Raw genomic sequence first — 19,686 nt, forward strand, 5'->3', positions numbered from 1 at the left:
CCCTGCAGCTGCTCCTCTTCTCCTCCTGTCACTTCTCCTCCTCTTTTCATCACTTTTCTATGCAACCACGTTTTCCTCTCCTTCTCGTCTCCTCACCTCTACTCTCCCGTCGTGTCCCCTTCCACCCCTCGCCGCCCTCGCCTCCTCCTCCGCCTACTTAGTATGTCAGTTGCGTTGACGCCTATCAGCCTCTTCCCACCTGCCCCACAATGCTGTGTCACTTCATTAGAAATGAAATGAAAGGATGACCTTGCGCTCCGTCTCTCTTTCTCTCCGAGTGTCTCTCTTTACTCCTTCTAAGTCATGCACTCCTCCAGCTGTCCCTCTCTACCTCATCACTCTTCCTCCCATCCTCCTCTCAGCCGTCCGACCAACCAGCCGAGAAGTGCCCTTCATCTCTCTCTCTCTCTCTCTCTCTCATTTGTGCCTTGTCTTTTCCGCGACTCTCTATTTCTTTCCTCCTCCCTGCCCTCATTGTTCTTCTTCATTATCAAACGCTGTCACAACGTCCCCTGCTGTGCCACCTGGGTTATTTATAGCTAACAGAGGGTGGTAGTGGTGGTGATGTTGAGAGGTGGGCCATCTCGGGCCCTGCTGGAGTGCACACACACACACACTCACACACTCACACACTTTGGCTTACATTTAAACATATGTGCGCTCACACACATACATACACACACACACACACACTTAAACCATCCATTCTCATCCACAAGGGCACTTATACGTTTAGCGATCAACAGCTTTGCGTGTTTGTGCCTCTGTGACACCTACCTGTCTCTGAGACATGACGTAGAGGTAGTTGCGGTCGAGGGAGAAGGCCATATCTCGCAGGATTGGACCGCCGTCCTTGATGACCGATATCGTCTCGTACTGGACGCCACCGTGAGGAGGCCCGTCGACACGAATCTGCAAAACACAGGAGGCAAAAAGGTCAATGATTGCTATTTATATCAGCGTGACAGCAGGGGAAGAAAAACAGACGAAGACTGATTGACAGGGATGACAAGCGCGGGTCAAATAGGATTTGCAAAACTATTTATCATTGTCATTTCAGGCGGGGGGCGGGGGGGGATACTACAAGAAGGCTGACTGAACAGAAAACTGCAGAGGGACAACTACTTGGTTTTCAAGCGCTTTCTATTTATTGCCAGAAATGTGTGCCACTCGTGTTATTATATGACGTAAACGTCGGCCCTCTGTGGTCCCAAGTAGGATGAGGTTACAACGACTGTGAGGAATTATATGCTGGTTATTATTGGACCTTTGTGAAACCTTAGCTCTGTTTTTCTTTTCCTGTTTCTCCTGATGAATGATGTATTATAACGTGACGCTTTGAACTCGAGGCCAGGACCACCCTTGCAATGAAGGAAAAACAGCAACGAAGGATTCTAATGACTTAACCCAGTTGCGTGACCCTCCCTGACCTGTTTTTTCTTTTATTCATCAGATCCTTATGGCCAAAGAACGTAACCAGGGCAGTAAATCCTTATGGGCTTCTCGTGATGCTGGGCGTGAGAGGTGTCTCCCCCATGTCACATGTCGCTGGACCCTCCTCCCCCCAAGAAAGCTGATGGCTCTATCATCTGTCCATCCCCGCCTGCTTCACTCCGCCCAAACATTCATCTATCTATTCAGATGGTGACAGCATCAAAGAGCAGCCAGACTCTCGATAAAACATCAGAGAGGGGAAAGTCAAGGTCACATGTCTGTCAAGAGAAGATGAACTGGGCACGTGGGAGGGTATGCGGGCAAATGTGCACACACACACACACACACACACACACACACACAGGCCTTTGTGTTTGTATGCATGTGTCAAATGGCTGGATGGTCAAGTAATAAAAATGAGATGTAAGTTCACACAAGGCCCCTCGAGCTTTGCCTTCAAAGCTTGAGGGTTAGCCGAGTACACGACAGCAGGCAGGGCAGTTAAGGAGCCGTGCTCAAAGTGGTCGAGTTTTCCACGGCTGACCTACGTCTGACCTTGGCAGGCTAATCCAAACACGGAAAAACGGGACATATGTGAAAACCATATGTAGGATTAGAAAGGCAGGATGTGGGGTCCGTGCCAGTCTTCATCTGGTTAGTGACACTGCAGTGTGGAGGGAGACCTCGGCAAATATGCTTGTCGGTGGATGGCTAGCCCAGCGTTGTTCTGTTCACTACTGTGTCAGTGTGGTTGTCGTGCATGTGTGTGCGCGTGTGCATGTGTGAGTTTGTATGTGTATGCGCCCCCTAGGAGCAGTCTGTCACACTGTGATATGTGTCCGAGCAGGCTGCCACCAGGGATCACAAGATAACCCGACCTTCCCCCTGCAAGCCTGCAGTTCATCTGAATCAGATCGCTATCACACAGCCTCTCACCGCTGTCCAGGGGCCTCTAAATTCACACACACACACACACACACACAGTGTCTTAGAGTGTGTCCAAAACAAAGCCTGTGCAGTCCAGTGCAGGAGCGAAACACTTATAGCTACACACTACAACAAGGTTACCAAACACACCAGGCTGAATACTAACTGTGCTTTTACGCAAACACGTTTCATCAGAAAAATGTGCACGGAGATAAAAGATGAACTCCTTTATCCATTTGCTTCTTTTCAAGACTCTTCATTTTCAACTATTCAGGCTCACTGAGAAAATGGCATCGACATTACTGACATCCGAGCACTCCACGCACGCACACACACACACACACACACACACACACCCACAGCCAGTTGCTTTTCACACCAAGGAGCTGTTTTTCTTTAGTGGCTGTAGATCTTCATAGATGCCACATTCACACGTACGCAGACGTAAACACACACACACACACACACACACACACACACACACACACACACACACACACACACACACACACACACACACACACACACACACACACACACACACACACACACACACACACACACACACACACATCGTTGTAAGGGAGAAAAGAAATGTGAGCAGGAGTGTGAGGTGAAGGTCTCTGCAGGACAGACTCACTTCTGGGTGGGCAAATGAGACAAAATAAGTCTCTAAAAGAAAATCTCTGGACCGTTTCTTAATGGACCTCAAATAATTCTGCTAAAAAAATCCTATTTTATCTCACTCCCACGCTACCATTCTATCATTCTATCATTCAAGCATCCTACCACCAGAGTAAATGACTCTCGGGTCCAAAACATCCATCTCCTCAGCATCGCTTTACTTCAACCTTTAACCTACCCTCTCAGGTACTTGAACCTATCCTCCCTCCGCCCCATTTGACCCTGCATTATTTATCAGGCTGCAGGAGAAGGCTGTTAACAGGTTGGATTCATACCCTCAAGCCCCTGTGACAATATCCCTACCACTCTATTTTAGGAGGACCCATCCATCCCCTGGTGCCCCAGAGATCTGTCCCTGCTTTGGCCTGGTCTAACATCCCCCACCCCTTCATTTCAACACCTCAACCATTAGCTAACCTGTTTCTATCACCAGCGCTGTGGTGCTGCAACTGAGAGAAGCGAGGAGGGGGCAAAGCAGGGTGAAGATGGATGAGTGTTGAAAAACATTCTACATGCCCCTCGGGGGGGAAGCAGGGACTGTGTAGTTGATATTTGTGAAATGAAACATCAGTCTAACCTTGAATTTAAAAAAAAAACTACTCCGGTACTTAAAAAGCTGAGGTTTAGATTCATGGACAAAACATCATCAGAGGGGATTCGAGGGAACGAGTCCATGTACAAACACATTCAGACCGACACACAGAACCATTGTGAACTGTGCCTGGAGAACGAAGGAGTGAAGTACACGTCCCCAGGCGTCATCAGGAGAAACACTTAATCAGCTACGTGTAAATCCTGGAGCACAGTTTTCAAAATCCAAAACCCTTTCACTGCTTTTGAATAACTTCACACACATTTTCTTGACTGCAGTACAACAGCATGTTATGCCATTTGTCCTGTGTGTATGTTTATATCCATTATACATCATTTCCTGCTTAAATCAGAACTCAGACAAGTATCGTTAAGGTTCATTTATGCTTTATACATGAATTGAAAGGATTTTCTCTTTCTTTACCATTGTGATGTGGGTGTTTTTTATGCCCTGTTCATACATTGCCCAGGTCTGTTGGGCCTTGGTGGACGTGTGTGCCATTCTACTTTAAATTAAAGTTCAAAGATTAAAGTGCTGTCAGCCAAGTTAAGCCCTGCAGTGATTGTTTGTTTCATTTGTAATGATATGATTAGTTTTCTCGGCAAGTTTGGGATGAATATTTGTGTTTTATTTGTACTGAAACAAGACGTCATTGTCTGTTTTAGATCTAAGAAAGTCTGAGAAGTTTTCTAAGAATGAGCGTCCGTAGAGACGTTAAGTTTTTGTCCTACGTCATTTTGTTCTTCTTAAATCAGTGAACACATCACGTGGCTGCTTAGAGCATCATTCTCACAGTTTTCAGGAAGACTGGACAAATGTACTCAATCAAACGTTTGTTGCATTTTTTTAAAGAAAGTTCAAAAGCTGCAGAAGAAATGGATTATAAAACGTAACTTTTTGTTTCTGTGTACAAACTTTATGTCACAGCACCTCGTCAGGCATGAGCGGCAGACGTGGTTGGAGGGATTTAGCCGACAGGGAAGCCGTGGCAGTGGCATCAGAGGCCTCTCGTTGTGGCTACAAGGGGCCTGTGCCAGCGGGGTGCTTTTGATCAGACCATGTAAGCACCCTGCAAAAACGTTTTGAAGACTGACCAAACTCCAATTCAAATTGCCCTTCTCCCTCTTTCTCTCTCTCCTCTCTCACTTGGTCTCACTGGGTTTGAACACCGTGCCAGACACTGGATCCCCGGCCGTGTGAGTCTGCGTGAAGCAATTTGCTGAGTGAGAAGTGCTGAATAAATCCAGGGTAAGAAAGTGCATTAAATGTGTTTTTCGGTGCATTGTGGATGCTGCTGTCTGGAGATAGACGAAAGAGGAGAGGCCTGAACTGCAGCTCCCTCCACAGACCGGCAACACACACCGATCAGCCATAAAACCAATGATCGGTGATTGGTGCAAAATGCCAAAATGACCTTGTATAATCCTGCACTGCATGAGTAGCCACTTAAAAATAAAATACCTGCATTTAAATTTAGTGTCAAAAAAACATGTTAGAGAAGAAAAACAATGTGAGGGATGATTTGCAGATTTACAGATTTGGTCTCTGTGTTACAACTCGTCTCGGAGTGTTTGCTCGACATTAGCAACTCAATGTCTGAAGAATGTTTCCCCCTTAATGACCACAGCTGCTAACTATTACCTGAGCGCTGCTTTCTTTTCAGATTTGGAAAGAAAAAAAAAAGCTATTTTCAAACCTCGGCCTTGAGGGAGGTTAGTGTTTCTGAAACAGGACACACATGCACAGGTGGCTGCCAACACCAATACGGATACGTCTGAGGGTCAACATTATTTAACCACCATGTTTTAGCAAGCCGAGCAGACTTTAAAACCCACGCATGGGAACATTTTACTCAACCGCATTGTGCAGCACACGTCAAACTAACATCTTGAACCAGAATAGGATTAAACCAAATTGTGGGGCTTCCTCCTACACCTTGTATGAGAATAGAATAATAGGTGTTGGTTTTAGGGGGGGGGGGATTGTGGCGTTATGGCTAAAACTCAGCTGTGCTCCATGAAGAAGGCAGAAAAAGAGAGCGGTGACTGAAAGTTGGAGTCTCTAAGTAACCTTTCCTGCAGCTATCTGCTGCATCTGCGCTAATCCAGTTCAACAGTCTTGGGTGTCGGAGTGATAGGCACTGCCTTTATCTGCCTGATCCCACGCACTGGATTAAATTCCACAACAGCACAACAACAACACCGCCGCCGCACTCCTTCCCGCTCTTCCTCCATACGCTGACCTGTTCTCAGAGACGCCGCTGACGAGGCGCAGAGCGAAGAAGACACAGGTCAGAGGGATCCGACAATGACCATGATAAACCTTATCCAATCAAACCCAATTCGTCTGATGGGACCAATCTCGGGCTCAGTTAATGGCCTTGAATTTGATGTCGGGAGATTGGAGATTGGTTGGTACCTTGGGCCAGATGACAGGTGACAGATTGATGACAGCATTTTAAGAGCCAGTGAAGCTTGTCAGGAGGCAGCAATGACTGGAGAGCTTTTTTTGTAACTGTGGGGTGGGGGGCACTCTGTACATGCAGTACTTCTTCTTCTTTTAACCCTTTCTCATTGCAGAGTGTCTACATGTTTAGATAGCCAGTCAGATTTACCTTTAGCCTCAGGGTGGATATTCACCATCGTGTCCTATATTCTAAAATAAAAAATATTTGGACTCTGGACTCCAAATCCATCTCCTTATATCCTGTACCCCTATGCATGAGGTCTGTGTAATAGTATTTATGTAAACGCGAATATATGTACTGTATGTGAGTGTGAGTATGTCGTGCTACATGACAGAGTGAAAGAATGGTGGCACTGCGGTGGTGTGAAGTTGTGCCGACAGATCCACTGTCCATCCGACTGGAGACGGACGTCCGATTCCCTGCAGCCTGCAATGAAGTCAGTACCTTTGGGTGTGAGTTGGAGTGATCAGGGTGGACAAGAGGGAATTAATCGGCAAGACACAAGTGAAACACACCAGTTCTTCCTTATTTCCTGATGGAGGCACAAATATGTATATAAATATATATATATATACGAACATATGTCCATATATACACAGCTCATGCAGGAACATAAATGAGCTCACACACACATGACCACAGATACAAATCAACTGGCTGCATTCGACAGCTTGCAGAACACTGTGTACCGACCGGGCTCACTGTCTCTATCTCCTCGCATCTATGTCTCGGAAACCCAGCTTGAAATGTGGCAGACTGCTATTGTATTTCTTCACTTCAGGTGGAATGGATACGGGCTATTCAGCAGCCTATGTGTGAGTGTATGTCTCTCTCTCTCTCTCTCTCTCTCTCTCTCGCTCTCTTTCTCCACGCACTGGGGGAAAACATGGAGCCTCTCTCCGCCTCGATAATGCATCTAATCCATCACCGGTGTCAGGCTGAAGAATTCTGGTGTCAGTAGCGAGAGGCATGTAGAAATGTGCTGTGTATATGTGTATGTGTGTGATGGCTCCCACCGGCCCAGCACGCCGTCTCTTTTGTTCCTTGCTGCCGTTGTACGATATAAGCTCCCATAAAGCCGCATGTTAGCCTGCCTGCCTATATGCGCTATGTGTCACTTCCCATCGGACGGACCGGGGCTGGAGGAGTCTCTCCGTGTTGATGGAGGAGAGGAACATGAGGGGAGACAGGAGGCGAGGGGGGGAAAGCAGAGAGAGGAGGAAAAAACAAGAGGACAGATGTAGAATTTGGAGGAAAGGTAAGTGAGGAGAAAAAAGGAGAAAGAGCGCTCCGTGGGGCTGGAGGGGCAAATGGAAGAAACAGACACAGGCATCGAAAAAATAAAAGACTGTACTCACTCCTCACATGTGTAATTCTCTCCCTAACCTGCGCATCGGGTGGCACTACTGTATATCTGCTAAAACGACCTGAGCCTTAGTCAATACAAGGGGCCAATTACTTCATATTTTTGGCCAGGCACCATAAAGCCTATTGATTTGCCTCCCTGCTCCATGTACAGAGCAGTTAACCCTCTCCTGTTTCACCATCTTTCCTCATCTCACACAAGAGACTAAACCCGACAAATCACACGTCATGTCCCTTCACATTACCAGTCCCCCCCCCCTTATCATTGATCATCATTGAATATCAAAGAACAAACCAGTTAAACCGATTTCCATTAACAAGTAATCTCACAACAGCCATGTCTACAATCGCTCTATCCGAGATTCACTTAGCTCCATTTTAGCTCGGTGATATTTCCATTCCTCTCGGTCACATAACTCACAACCCTAAACATGATTATATCAGCACTTTTCCCCTGTTTGCCCCCGAGTCCAAATAGAAACCAGAGACCGCGGCATGCATTAGAGGTCTGTGGTGGGATGAGATCAGGCCTCCACTCTAATCAGTCCAAACACACATATTAAGCAGAGCAGCACAATATGAGGCCTATATTTAGCTCCACATTAAGACAGTGAAAAGCAGCCAGCATGCTGGTGATGGACGCGAGCCAACGAGGTTCAGAAGAAGCACAAAAAAAACAAAAACTGGATGTGGGATGTGGTGGGAGGGATTTTCTGCTTAGCCCTCAAAAGTGCTGTTCACCAGCTCGGAGAAGCCACGGATTTTTCTTAACTGACACATGAATGTTGAGAGAAAAATGATTTGTATACACAAAGTACAGAGTCGACACCACAGTAAGTTTTCCTGAACTAGCCGACCTGGCTGCAAGGAGGAGGCAGAGAGCGGCGCTGAGAGAAAGACAGATGAGGTGGATTAAAGGCACACAAAAAAAAAGAAAAAAGGATGTCTTGAAATGTGGGAAAGAAAATTGGCAAAGTGCAAAGGGGAGGTGAGAATAAGGAGTCAGCAGTGAGGCTGCTCCTGGCAGAGACGCTGCGGCATTCACACCTCGACCCCGGTGATGAAAACTATTTAGTCCATGTCGAGGGTTTGATACGCAGACGGCATCGTCACCTACAAAGAACGCGTGCTTTACACACTCACACACAAGAGCTCACGTTTATATTTAACAACTCCATTTCATCAGCACAAAGTAGCAAATAACTCCTCACAAAAGCCCGACTTCTAATAATGGAGTCGTCTCTCCAGGGGAAATTATGTTTCAGAGGTGAGGCACTCGCTGTGATGATGCATGCCGAAGAAGAAAGAGGAGCTGCGCTTTCTTCACGCGAGTAAATAAAGCGAGGGACAAAGCAATCACTACAACTATTACAGTGCAGTACACACAGCAGATGCAGTGATCGTTAGACAAAAGTTATTACGGGAATGTCAAACAGTCTGAACCACAGGAAGAATATCACACCTCCTGTTTTCTCCCTCGGCGTGCTTCAAGGTAGATCACAAAGATATGAGGAATCAAACAGTATCTCAGAAAAGGTTCAGGTGAGGGGCAAATTAGCTGAAATTGTTTCAATTTCTCCCACCGGATTTGCCAGGTTTAAATGTGGGACAAGATTGGCAGCTAGGAGAGAGATACGAGGAAATTATAGCCAGCGGGATCGGCACGGCAAATGAGGAAATAAGAGCACTTCACTCGGCACATTTTACAGCTGTAATGTAAAGTGTGAGAGCTTGAGAAACGCAGCTATAGGTTTCATGCTGTGGTTGAAATTACCGAGATGTATTCGCCATAGACGAGTGAGCCTGCTACTGATGAATGTATAATGTTGCTGTAAGGGTTTGACACTCAGAGTCTTCATCAAGGCCACGTTAATGTGAGCTATCTTTGACACGAGCTCGACCCATTACAGACGAGCATGTGGCAGGTAATGAGACTCGAGTCTGAAGCCGCCTGGGGAGAAGCAGCACACGTGAAGAAAGGAGACATATAAGGGTAATGGGAGATGAAAGGGAAGGCGTACATTTAAAAACATTTTCTCACCGATAACTAACATTCATCGATCGACTATTGACTGTTAACAACCAAGATTACTCTGTTTTGAATGGACGAATGTGTGCGACATTTCTTTCTATATTAAAGGTTCAGTGTGTGGGATTGAGTGACATCTAGTGGTGAAGTTGCATGTTGCAGCTGAACACAAAATAAAGGGCTCATTCTAGGGTAAAGAAAACAATAATTTATACAATTTACATGAAACACACTAGTGAAAACATCACTAGGATTATTTGATATTCAATTTCTGCCAATAGATCCCTTTAACATAATCCTAAACACTGAACCTTTAAGAGGTACATTTGAACTTGATCCAGAACATTTAGTGCAAACAGCAGCATAAACAATACGACATCACACACCTGCAGTGCTGCAGTCAAACAGACAAATAGGCCAATAAACAGTGTTTCCCATTAATTAGCTACCTCGACTGTAGGGGGCCACCATAGTGTTAATTTGTCCCACCACTGTTTCATAATGATCCTAATGTCTGTCAACACCTCACATCACCAACATAGTGTTTTGTGCTGTTGCGTCATCGTAAACCTGGTGTCGCTCGCTTGCCCTCTTGTCCATCGGCAGCACCGGCAGAACTCCTGCCATGTCAGTGGCCCGTCAAAACATCCATAAAGTTTTAACCACCATTGGCAGGCAGGCAGACCTCAGTGTAACAACTGCTCTTCTAAATCCAGTAAAGAAAGTATACTCCATGCTTCAATGAAACGTGCTATGGGGTTAGTCTGGTGACAGTCTACTAACTGTGAGAATGTCAGCTGGTACCGAGGTTCCAGGAATGCAGAAATGTGCCTCGCTACAGTGCTGAGCCTCGGGAAGCACGTCTGTTTATGAAACTGTTTAACAAAGTATTTATTGTCATTTAATGCTAAAACAGTTATTTATGTAAATCCCTACTTGAAGACATAAACTAACCAGGCATTAATTCGGGTCACCTGTACACCCGCTTATTCCGGCTATCGAGTGAGCCAAACATTATTCAAACACCAGAAAGGGGACAAAGGCGATCTCAGTGACGTGTGTTTACTCAGAATTGTGCCAAAAACAAAACACTTCTCGGAAGCAGCAGCTCTGTAGATGAATGCCTCATTGATGAGAGGTCAGAGGAGAACAGTCGGACTGACAGAAGGCCACTCGAGGGTAGGGAAGCATCACAGAACATGTCGAACCGTGAAGCGGACGGGACACAACAGCAGAGGAACACTTCCACTTCTGTGAGCCCAGAGCAGAAATCCGAGGCTGCAGTCGTCACAGGCTCAAAACGGGACCGCTGAAGAGTAGAAAAACACAACTTGGTCTGACGAATCTGCTGAGGTTGCAGACGGTGTGGTCAGAATGGTGTCAACAGCACGAATATTGTGTCAGAAGACCAGGCTTGTGGTGGTGTAATGACGTAGGGGGGATGTTTTCTTTCCACACTTTCAGCCCCTCATTACAAATGAATTATTGCTTGAATGAACAATCAAGTCAACAAGGACCAGAAACTCAAACAACCATTTTCAACATCTTACGGAATCCATCCAAAGAGGCACTACCCAGGCGTTATTAATAAAAGTCTTGGTGAATGCGTATAACATAATAACATGGATATATATTTATATGGAGAGAAAGAATATGCCCACGAGAAGGTTCGTGTTGAAGTGGTAATCCACAAGATCAATATTTCTGTTTATTTTTGGCATCATGCTTGATCAGTCAATAAGTTGCTGTTGTGGTTGTGCAACATCTGTACCACATGAATGTTCTCACATATTTTCTTTCCCACAAGTCCAGGTGTTTATTATGTGAACAGAAGCATCAGAATAAAGATTACAAATCTGTTCTAATAATAAAAGCACCCAGGGTATCGCAGTCAGAGGCGGGTGCAGATCGGGTCAGGTGAGGAGCGCTATCTCCCCTTCATGTGACATCAAACCAATACCATACCACATATAGCTCCATAGAGACGGATGTCACAACCTTTCACCTCCTGGTGCCTCCAACCAACCAGGTTCCCAGCGGCCCCTGGATAATTAGAGCTCCTCCTGTAGGTTTCCACAAAGAGACAATGGCGAGATGGACACTGCATCGTGAACCTTTGACCTCTGGTGGCCAGCAGCAAAAAAAAGTGAGAGGGGGGGAGGGATAAGAACGAAGGATAAACTATGAGGGACAGGGGTTATCCAATCAGGGATGCCGTGTGTGTGTGTGTGTGTGTGTGTGTGTGTGTTGTCTGACCCCATTCAACATGCTCACAAGAAAAGCAGGCCAAAACCCCTGTGCTGGACAAGGGTTGCCATGGTAACCTCTCTCCCCTTGGGCACAGGATCAGCAGGGAATCAACTGAAAGTGTGTGTCGTGTGAATATATATATATGTATATGTGTGTGTGTGTGTGCTTGGAGATATAGAAAAAATTGTTATTATGTCATTACGACTGTCTGGACCTTACGTAGCTCAGGATGAGCAGGTCGCTGATCATTTTCCGCCCAGTGAGAAAATTTGGTAAACGCTCATTTAGCCTGAAAACGACAGCGTTCCACCACAAACCCTGTGTCGGTCTGAAAACAGGATATGTCGGGTCGTGACTCCAGTTAAACCTGATTTATCCTCGTTGTCAGTTGCAACTCCGGCAGCGCAACTTTGGTATGAGCCCACAAAAGGGTTTTGTTCTCATTTTCCATTTTCGGAATTACGAACATTTTCCAGAATTTGATTTGAAGACGTCTTTCAGTGAAAACACTGCATGGCGATAACGTCAACTAGGCAACGTGCACAAAAACAAACATAACGTGCCAAATTATTTCTGAAAGAGAAATACTTGCTTTGTGTACTCCACATGATCAATTACACTACTTTCAATCATCTTGAAATGTTGTGTAGTGGAAATCTTTTTAGCGCACGTCTCCCTAACTGTAATGAAAGTGTGATGGTGATGAAATAGCCTCTGAATTAATGTAACTAATGGTTTAAAATACAATAATCAGACATGTAGATTTATTGTATTACTGTGTGACTGCTGCTATTCATTTCCATGACAAAGTGTGTATATGAGTGTGTGTGTGTTATCACTAAATGTCTTTGAGGGCAACACACATAAATAGCAAATCTCTAATTGAATTGAAAAATAGATTTAGTGTACATAAAGAATCCAGCCAGAATCCAGAGGTCTAGACGACACTAATACTTCCACTCTGGAAAGAATGTCCAGGCGAGCACGTGTAGCGCTGTCCACACATAAAACACGCTGATGGCTCTCGGGCATATTTGTTCTTTGTGGGAGCAATAAACAAGGCCTTGATTCATTAGTCTGCTAATTAGAAAACACTGTGACGAATGACTTATGGTCTTGTGTTCTCGGTATTTCCGCGCACATTTCTGACATTTAGTGCCAGCAACAGGAACACATGATCCAAACAGGCGCGGCGTGTGATCATGTGCTTGTGTACACGGGGACTCGAGCGACGCCATGGATCGCAGCTGCGTCTTTCCCGTCTTCCACGTTATTCTCTACATGCAAAACAGCAACGGGCCTGCGTCTTCCTGGAGACCAGGGGATCAGAGATACTCATCAGCAGAGACATGTGTTGGTGACAGAGAATCTTCCTTTATCCCCCCCGAACACACACACACACACACACAGACACACACACACTTCCCCAGTCTCTCTCTTCCCCTCATAACTCATAAACATGCTCTGAAGCAGCAGGAGGGGAAAATGCTGTGTATGCAGAATAGACGAGCAGCACACACTCAGGTCAGAGCACGTTGAAAAAGACGGGGAGAGACAGAGAAGGTGGAGAGCAGCGTGCACGCGCGTGTGTGTGTCTGTGTGTGTGCATTGCGCGTGTATTTGTGTGCGATGCCGGCACATTTTGTAGTCTATGAATCTTCACTAAAGCTCTTTAAAATTGCCCACCAATCTTGCGTCAGGATTTAATGCCTGCTTCTCTCCAGAAGGAATAGACCAGCCAGTTAAAGTATGCTAATTCAGTGGCACTAAATACACTGCTTTGAATGTCAACCTTCCATTATTACACAGATTCTGCCTGCCTCAGGAGCGGCGCACAATCATAAACACACACACACACGCACACACACAAAAGACAGACAGCACATACGCACACACACACACACACATTCAGGCCCCTACAAGGACGAAAAAAAATAAAAAGACTTATAGATCACAACCACTTTATAAAATCAATAGCTGAATGAACAAAGGACATTTGCCACGAAGGTGCATTATTAAAGCAGCTTTTAGCCATTTGAGGAGAGAACGAGGGAGGAATTCAAAAGGAGAGTAAAGAGAAAGGGACGAGGACGAGACAGACGAAATGTTGGAGACGGAGAGATACAGTCCAACTCCGAGTGTAGCTACAGCAAGAGAAAAGCAATCAGCTTACAAACAGCCAGCAAGATGCCTGGTACTCGTCCCCAGCCAAGGGTGACAGCACCATTAATTCTATTAACCCTATTAGTATTCCATCCTCAGCGCCTTGCTGGGTCAATACACACCTCCATCACACTGCAACGCCTCTGCTTCCCTCTTCCATATGCAGAGGGAGCGGGGAGCGGTGGACGGTTTAGGGATGAATGGCTAAATAGTGGCACTTTCTAAGCTCAGGGGGCTGGACCGTGATGACCAGTCAGCTCTGACAGAACGTCCACGACACTGACACTGACACACGGCGCCATGTGGCAATTAGGTGGGGACGGAGAAAGAGCAACGATGTTTGCAAACCCAACAATTCGTCTGCAGGTCACATTTGTTTAAATAGGTCAACGGGATATCCTTAAGTTTCAGAACTCGTCCATTTGAAATGATGTCACTGCCCACACACACACTCACATGCATCCTTTACGGTCGCATGGTTGTTAAGCAAAACATCCGCAAGGGGGAAGCAAAGAGTTGAGAGTTTCCGACAACAACAAAAATGGCATCGGCGGAGGAGGAGAGGCAAAAGCGGTCGTGTCGTGAACTCGAGAATTTCTTTCTTGTGTCCAATAATCGTCTCATTTGCGATATTGGCTACCCTGCCCCCCACGATTCCCGTTGGTCCTGGTCCATTTCGACTGTTTTGTCCCAATCTGGACGCTTTCAGAAGACAAATATGGCCGAATTTTCTGTTTCCCCCGAAAATTAATCTAACACTGGAAATAAACAAGCCTTTAGTTTTCCGGCTCTTTTGAAATCATGAATTAAAAAAATCCCATTAATTCTCATATTATTTCAATCATTGCTTTGACTCTATATGAAAGATGGCGGAGGCAGGTGGTGGAAGTGCAGTGACACTGGGTCAATTTTGAATAAAATCGGAAAATGTACACAGCTGACGATGGCAAAATTATCGTGGAACGTGATAACTAAAAATGTGCACTTAAATGAAATGCAACTGGACTCGCTTGACTTTTCTTCCGATCCTAATAACTGTGCTAAGATATTGATACTTATAAATGAACACGGTGTATTTAAAAGGTCAAAGTGAGATGAAAAACCATGAAATCAACCACTATACTTTCTGCACAAAGGACGGTTGAGTGTAAAGCTGCTCTGGAGGAAAACTATAGGAGCAGAGCACATGAGGTGAGGTATATGTGGCAGCTGAGAGCCCCTCTCCTCCCATCTTGTTCCCCTCTCCCCATCAGCCTGCAGCCCAGGCTGGGTGAGCGAGGTTGCCAACAGACACTAGTGCACCAAGTATGTAGGACAGCGCCATTAGGACATTAGTGCCGGTCAGCAGCCAGCCAGTTTGTGTGTGTGTGAGAGTGTGTGGGGAAGAAATTGGGGATGTGCAATAACACTGGGGGAGGAGGCGCTATCCAATCGGAGACTGGGCTTTGATTGCTATAATAAATAGGCAGCAGCAAGAGAGTGAGTGTGTCTGCTCATTTATACGTTTGTGTAAATAGGTGTCTTCCTTTGTTTGTCAAGGAAAATAACCGCAAGGACTTAAACCAACAACCCCAGAGCTTTTATTCTCTCCCGCGAACACACAGTTTTCAGACAGGACCTGTGGGTAAAGTTCGGAGAATTGGCTACGGAGTTTACCTGCAGTTCGCCTGGAAGTGACGTATTAACTCCGCTGCGGAGATCACGTGATTTTCTTGACAACACACAGACACCATCATCACCAAAAACTCTCTTGGCATCTTTGTCGGGGTCTTCTACAGATGTAGTTTTATGTTTGTTTATTTCATTTTTGCATCTGTCGCGTGTTAGAAACTCTGGAGGGCTCTCACTCGGACATTTGCACCTCCTCCCGAGAAAATAGGGAGTTCAGTGCACTTCTGAAAGCAGCTCCAGACAGACACCCCTGTAGCCTTGAGCTACAGTGAGAGTCCAAGTGTAAAGGGGTTGTGACAGCTCTTCCTTTCCCTCTCCTCCACAGTGCAGCCACAGAACTGCGGGGCCATCTCTGCAGGGTCTGGGGCTGAGAGAGGGAGCCAGCAGGATCTTTCCTGCTGTCTGGCCTGACTGATTCATGCCCATATTACCTGAGGGATTAGCTATTTCCCCTGTATAAATCCACTTTTGTGAGGTAATGTCTAGTATTAGCAGCAAGGGGCCGTGGAGGGTTTTGTTACACCGAGCATCTTCTGCCAGAAAAGCACAGAAAATTCCTGTGAAATGTGAAAAAGGAAGCGTGTTACAGGACACTATCATTTTCTCTAACTCGCGCTCTCTATCGCAACTCGGCCAGATTTTCGGATGAGATCATTCCCCGAAGAGGAAATGTCTGTCTACGCTCACACATTTGTTTTCAAATTCCGATTTCAGGGCTCCGTGTCACCGAGACCTTGATTTGAATGTATTATTCAAATGAGCTGGCAGGTCAGGTACAGTGTCTTCGTTTGTCTTTAATTAGCTGTTTAAAGAAAACTAAGCTATAAGTTCCACATCAAACAATACCAGCTTTCCCCATTTTCTCTTTTTCACGAGCTGACCACAGACTCCGGCCAGACGGCTCCGTGTTTTGGCACAGTCCCCCCCCACCCCCCCCCGTAACTCTCTGGCTTCCTGTTATCCCACAACTGGGCTTTCTGTCTCTTTGTGGAAAAACACATCTCTTTTCTCTTTCCCTTTTCTCCGCATGTCTCCCCCTCCTTGTTCTCCGTACTGTAAAAACCACATAAATGTTTGGGTCAACAAAAAACCTAGAGGCTTGTTTTTTTTCCATCTTCGACAGTGAGAGAATGGGTGGGCACGGAGGTCTTGTGGGAAGGATTCATGGCAAGTTGATATATTACGTCTGCTAGCCCCCCCCCCACTACCACCGCCGCCGCCACCCCACGACCGCTACTTACACTCTCTTTGTTCCTCTACAATAAGAGACTAAAAAACTGTGTCCATATGTGGGAAGTAACTATGAGGAGAGAGACGAGGAGGAGGGAGGAGGAGGAGGTGGAGGACAGTTGGGTGTTTGGTTAGTTAACGGCTTTTCTTGTGTGTCAGACACAGGGAGGTATTTTCTCTGTCTTACTGGGGGGGCAAACAGTGAATACCCCCTTGAGGCGCACATAGACAAACATGCACACACACCCTCCCTGAAGGGACTGGTTAAAAAAAAAAAAAAGATAATTTTGTAGTGTATTTAAAAACGAGGACAACAGTGCACTTGATTCACTGCTACACCTGGCATGGGGAGTGAGAGAGCAGAGAAACTACAGTAAACAGCAGATGGCAGGAGGAATTGTATTATCACACTGTGTTTTGCTTCAATATAGGAGCCAGAATACACAGTTTGTTCAGTTTCTTCTGGGTGCAGAATATCTCACATGTACCTGTGAGAGGAAAGGAAAACAACCTGGGACCTGTGCTCCCAAAGTACACAAACCCCATCAGGGTTTAGGGTTCACAATGTAAACAGTGGAGAGCCGGTCATTTCAGTTTTGGTTTCCTGACACAACAAACACAACCGCCTCCACAGAAAACAGTTAAAGAGCTCGGTTATTAGGATTTCAAATAAATTGCATGGCGTCCCGAGAGGATTGCTTGTGTGTAAATAGAGTCCAGGGTGTTAATGCGGAGCCGCAGATGTCATATGTTCTTTCACGCAGGTGTAAAGCCTTGGGGAGAACAGGGGGGGGTGGTTGAAGTCAAAGGTCACCAAATCCCTTCATAAGCTATCTCATGTGCAAAAGGGAACAGAGAGTGTTGGAGAGTCAAGAGGATACGTTGCAGGGGCAGCCATCGTATCATGAACTCTTTCCTGGTGGATAAAGTTAATCCCTAAGATTTAGCCAACAGTGTGTCTTTAACCAGATTACCGCACAATAATCGGCTAAACATCACTGCAAAGAATCCAGTTGGATGTCTAGCCATAACAGTTTCATGACATCGACGGCTTCTCTGATTCTTGAATACGTTGCAGCGTCTAATCTACAGTATATACGTCGGGCCCAGACATCAGCAAAGCCAGGATCACCTTCCGTAATCCCCCCGGGTGCAGCACAATAGGGAATCATAATCTCAATTCCTTACAAAGGCATAGAGCTGGTGCTGAGCAGATGACGACTGTGTGCCCGTGTGTATGTATGTATGTGTGTGTGTGTGTGTGTGTGTGTGTAAACGCTCATACATGCATAAATGATTTCGGGTCTCCTGGGTGTCTCTCGGTCGGTGCCCCTCCACTGAGCACATGTGGCGAGGGCTGAGGCCGAGGGGCGTTGAGGCCAGACGGAGGCAGAGACCTTTAGGGATGGATGTGAGGAATGCAGAGTCCTGAGGGCAACGGCGGGGATGGACTGGGGGGAACAGACAGGCAGCGGTATGGAAAGATAGGAACGCCCCAGTCTGCGCTGCCCCCATCTGACCCCCTTCGCACACCTCATCTGTCTGCCTCGCTCTTTCCATTTATTTGTTCTCCCTTTCTCTTAATGCTTGGGTTATGCCAGCCGAAAGGCACATGACTATAAATGGTGCATTCCTTTTTCCATCTGAACATGTGTGCCTGACGGTGTGCACCTACACGTGTCTGCACTCGTGTCCGTGTGCACATTTAAGGGATCCACGCGGTGTGTATTCTGAACCGGGGGCCAGCTGAAGCTATGACGCCGGAGCCGAACTAGAGGATGGGAGGGCAGAGGGGGCGAGGAAGGCGGGAAGGATGGTCACACATCAGCAGTTGTGTGAAGGCCTGCCGTCCCTACTTCCTGCCAGGGATCGGTCTGAAGGGAGGCCCTCTGTAATTCAATAACAATAATCCCCAATGAGAGCCCAATAAAGCAGGCCGCTGTGGGCTGGAACTAACTGGTGGTGCGCCTCCTCCTTCACCCAAACCATCCGTCCATCACTGATTGGGGAGAGAGACTGGAATGGCAAAACGGGGAAGTGGGGGTCTGGGGAACAGGCCCAGCTGACATGCAGCCTGCAGCCAACAGCCAGGCAGACAGACAGAGACGGGGATCCTGTCTATCCCTCCCTCCCTCCTGTCGATCCCCATCCCACCTCACCCCAGTCGGCCTCCCTGCAGTGTGCAGCTGCCTCCCACAGTTCCCCGGATGACTGAGCGGCCATGACCGCTTGCTTGGCCTGCAACCGACCACACAGACGCACAAAACCACGCACGCAGACAATTGACACCCACACAGACCGGGGCATAGAGAGGCGTGTCTCAGTCGGGATCAGCGATCGATCATGTCTCGGTCAAATCAATCACCTGTCCTTTAATGCAGCGTGACGGCAGATTGACCTCTGGAATCCATGACATTATTATTTATGACTGTGATGTTCCACACATTGATGACCCTCCCCCCTGACAGCACCACACTGTCAACCTGAGGTGATGAACTCACTGCGGGAAGTGGAAAGATCACATTTAGAGCTTATTTGGGATGATTACGTGATGAGGTCACAAACTGTATGAGGGTTGAACAGTTCAGCACATCAGGGCCCATCAGGTGTTTATGTGTGTGTGTGTGTGTGTGTGTTCAGCCTCAGTCTGTCTCTATGTCAATGATTATAACTTCTTTATGAGATTATCTTGGTTTGGACTTGCATTAAGACGTTCTGAGCTGTTATCGTGAGTGATGATCATTGTTTGGCTGTTTCTCAACTATGACAACACATAAAATACAGTAACTGTCAAAGACTTTGTTCAGACTGCTGGCAAATCAGATTTGTGTTGGCACAGTTGCAAGTCATCCGATCGTTTGCATGTCCAGGCAT

At 46.5% G+C, this 19,686-nt stretch overlaps 1 protein-coding gene across 1 annotated transcript in view; it reads right to left on the bottom strand.

Moving 5' to 3' along the window:
- plxna2 (plexin A2) overlaps positions 1–19,686 on the bottom strand; it is a 165,323-nt gene that overhangs the window by 96,193 nt on the left and 49,444 nt on the right. Inside the window, exon 4 of the mRNA XM_035158656.2 lies at positions 778–912. Within this exon, the coding sequence (XP_035014547.1) occupies positions 778–912 (135 nt within the window). The remainder of the gene's footprint in view (positions 1–777; positions 913–19,686) is intronic.

Source organism: Hippoglossus stenolepis, chromosome 6 (genome assembly GCF_022539355.2).
Source record: "Hippoglossus stenolepis isolate QCI-W04-F060 chromosome 6, HSTE1.2, whole genome shotgun sequence".
In the NCBI taxonomy this organism is placed as follows: Eukaryota; Metazoa; Chordata; class Actinopteri; order Pleuronectiformes; family Pleuronectidae; genus Hippoglossus; species Hippoglossus stenolepis.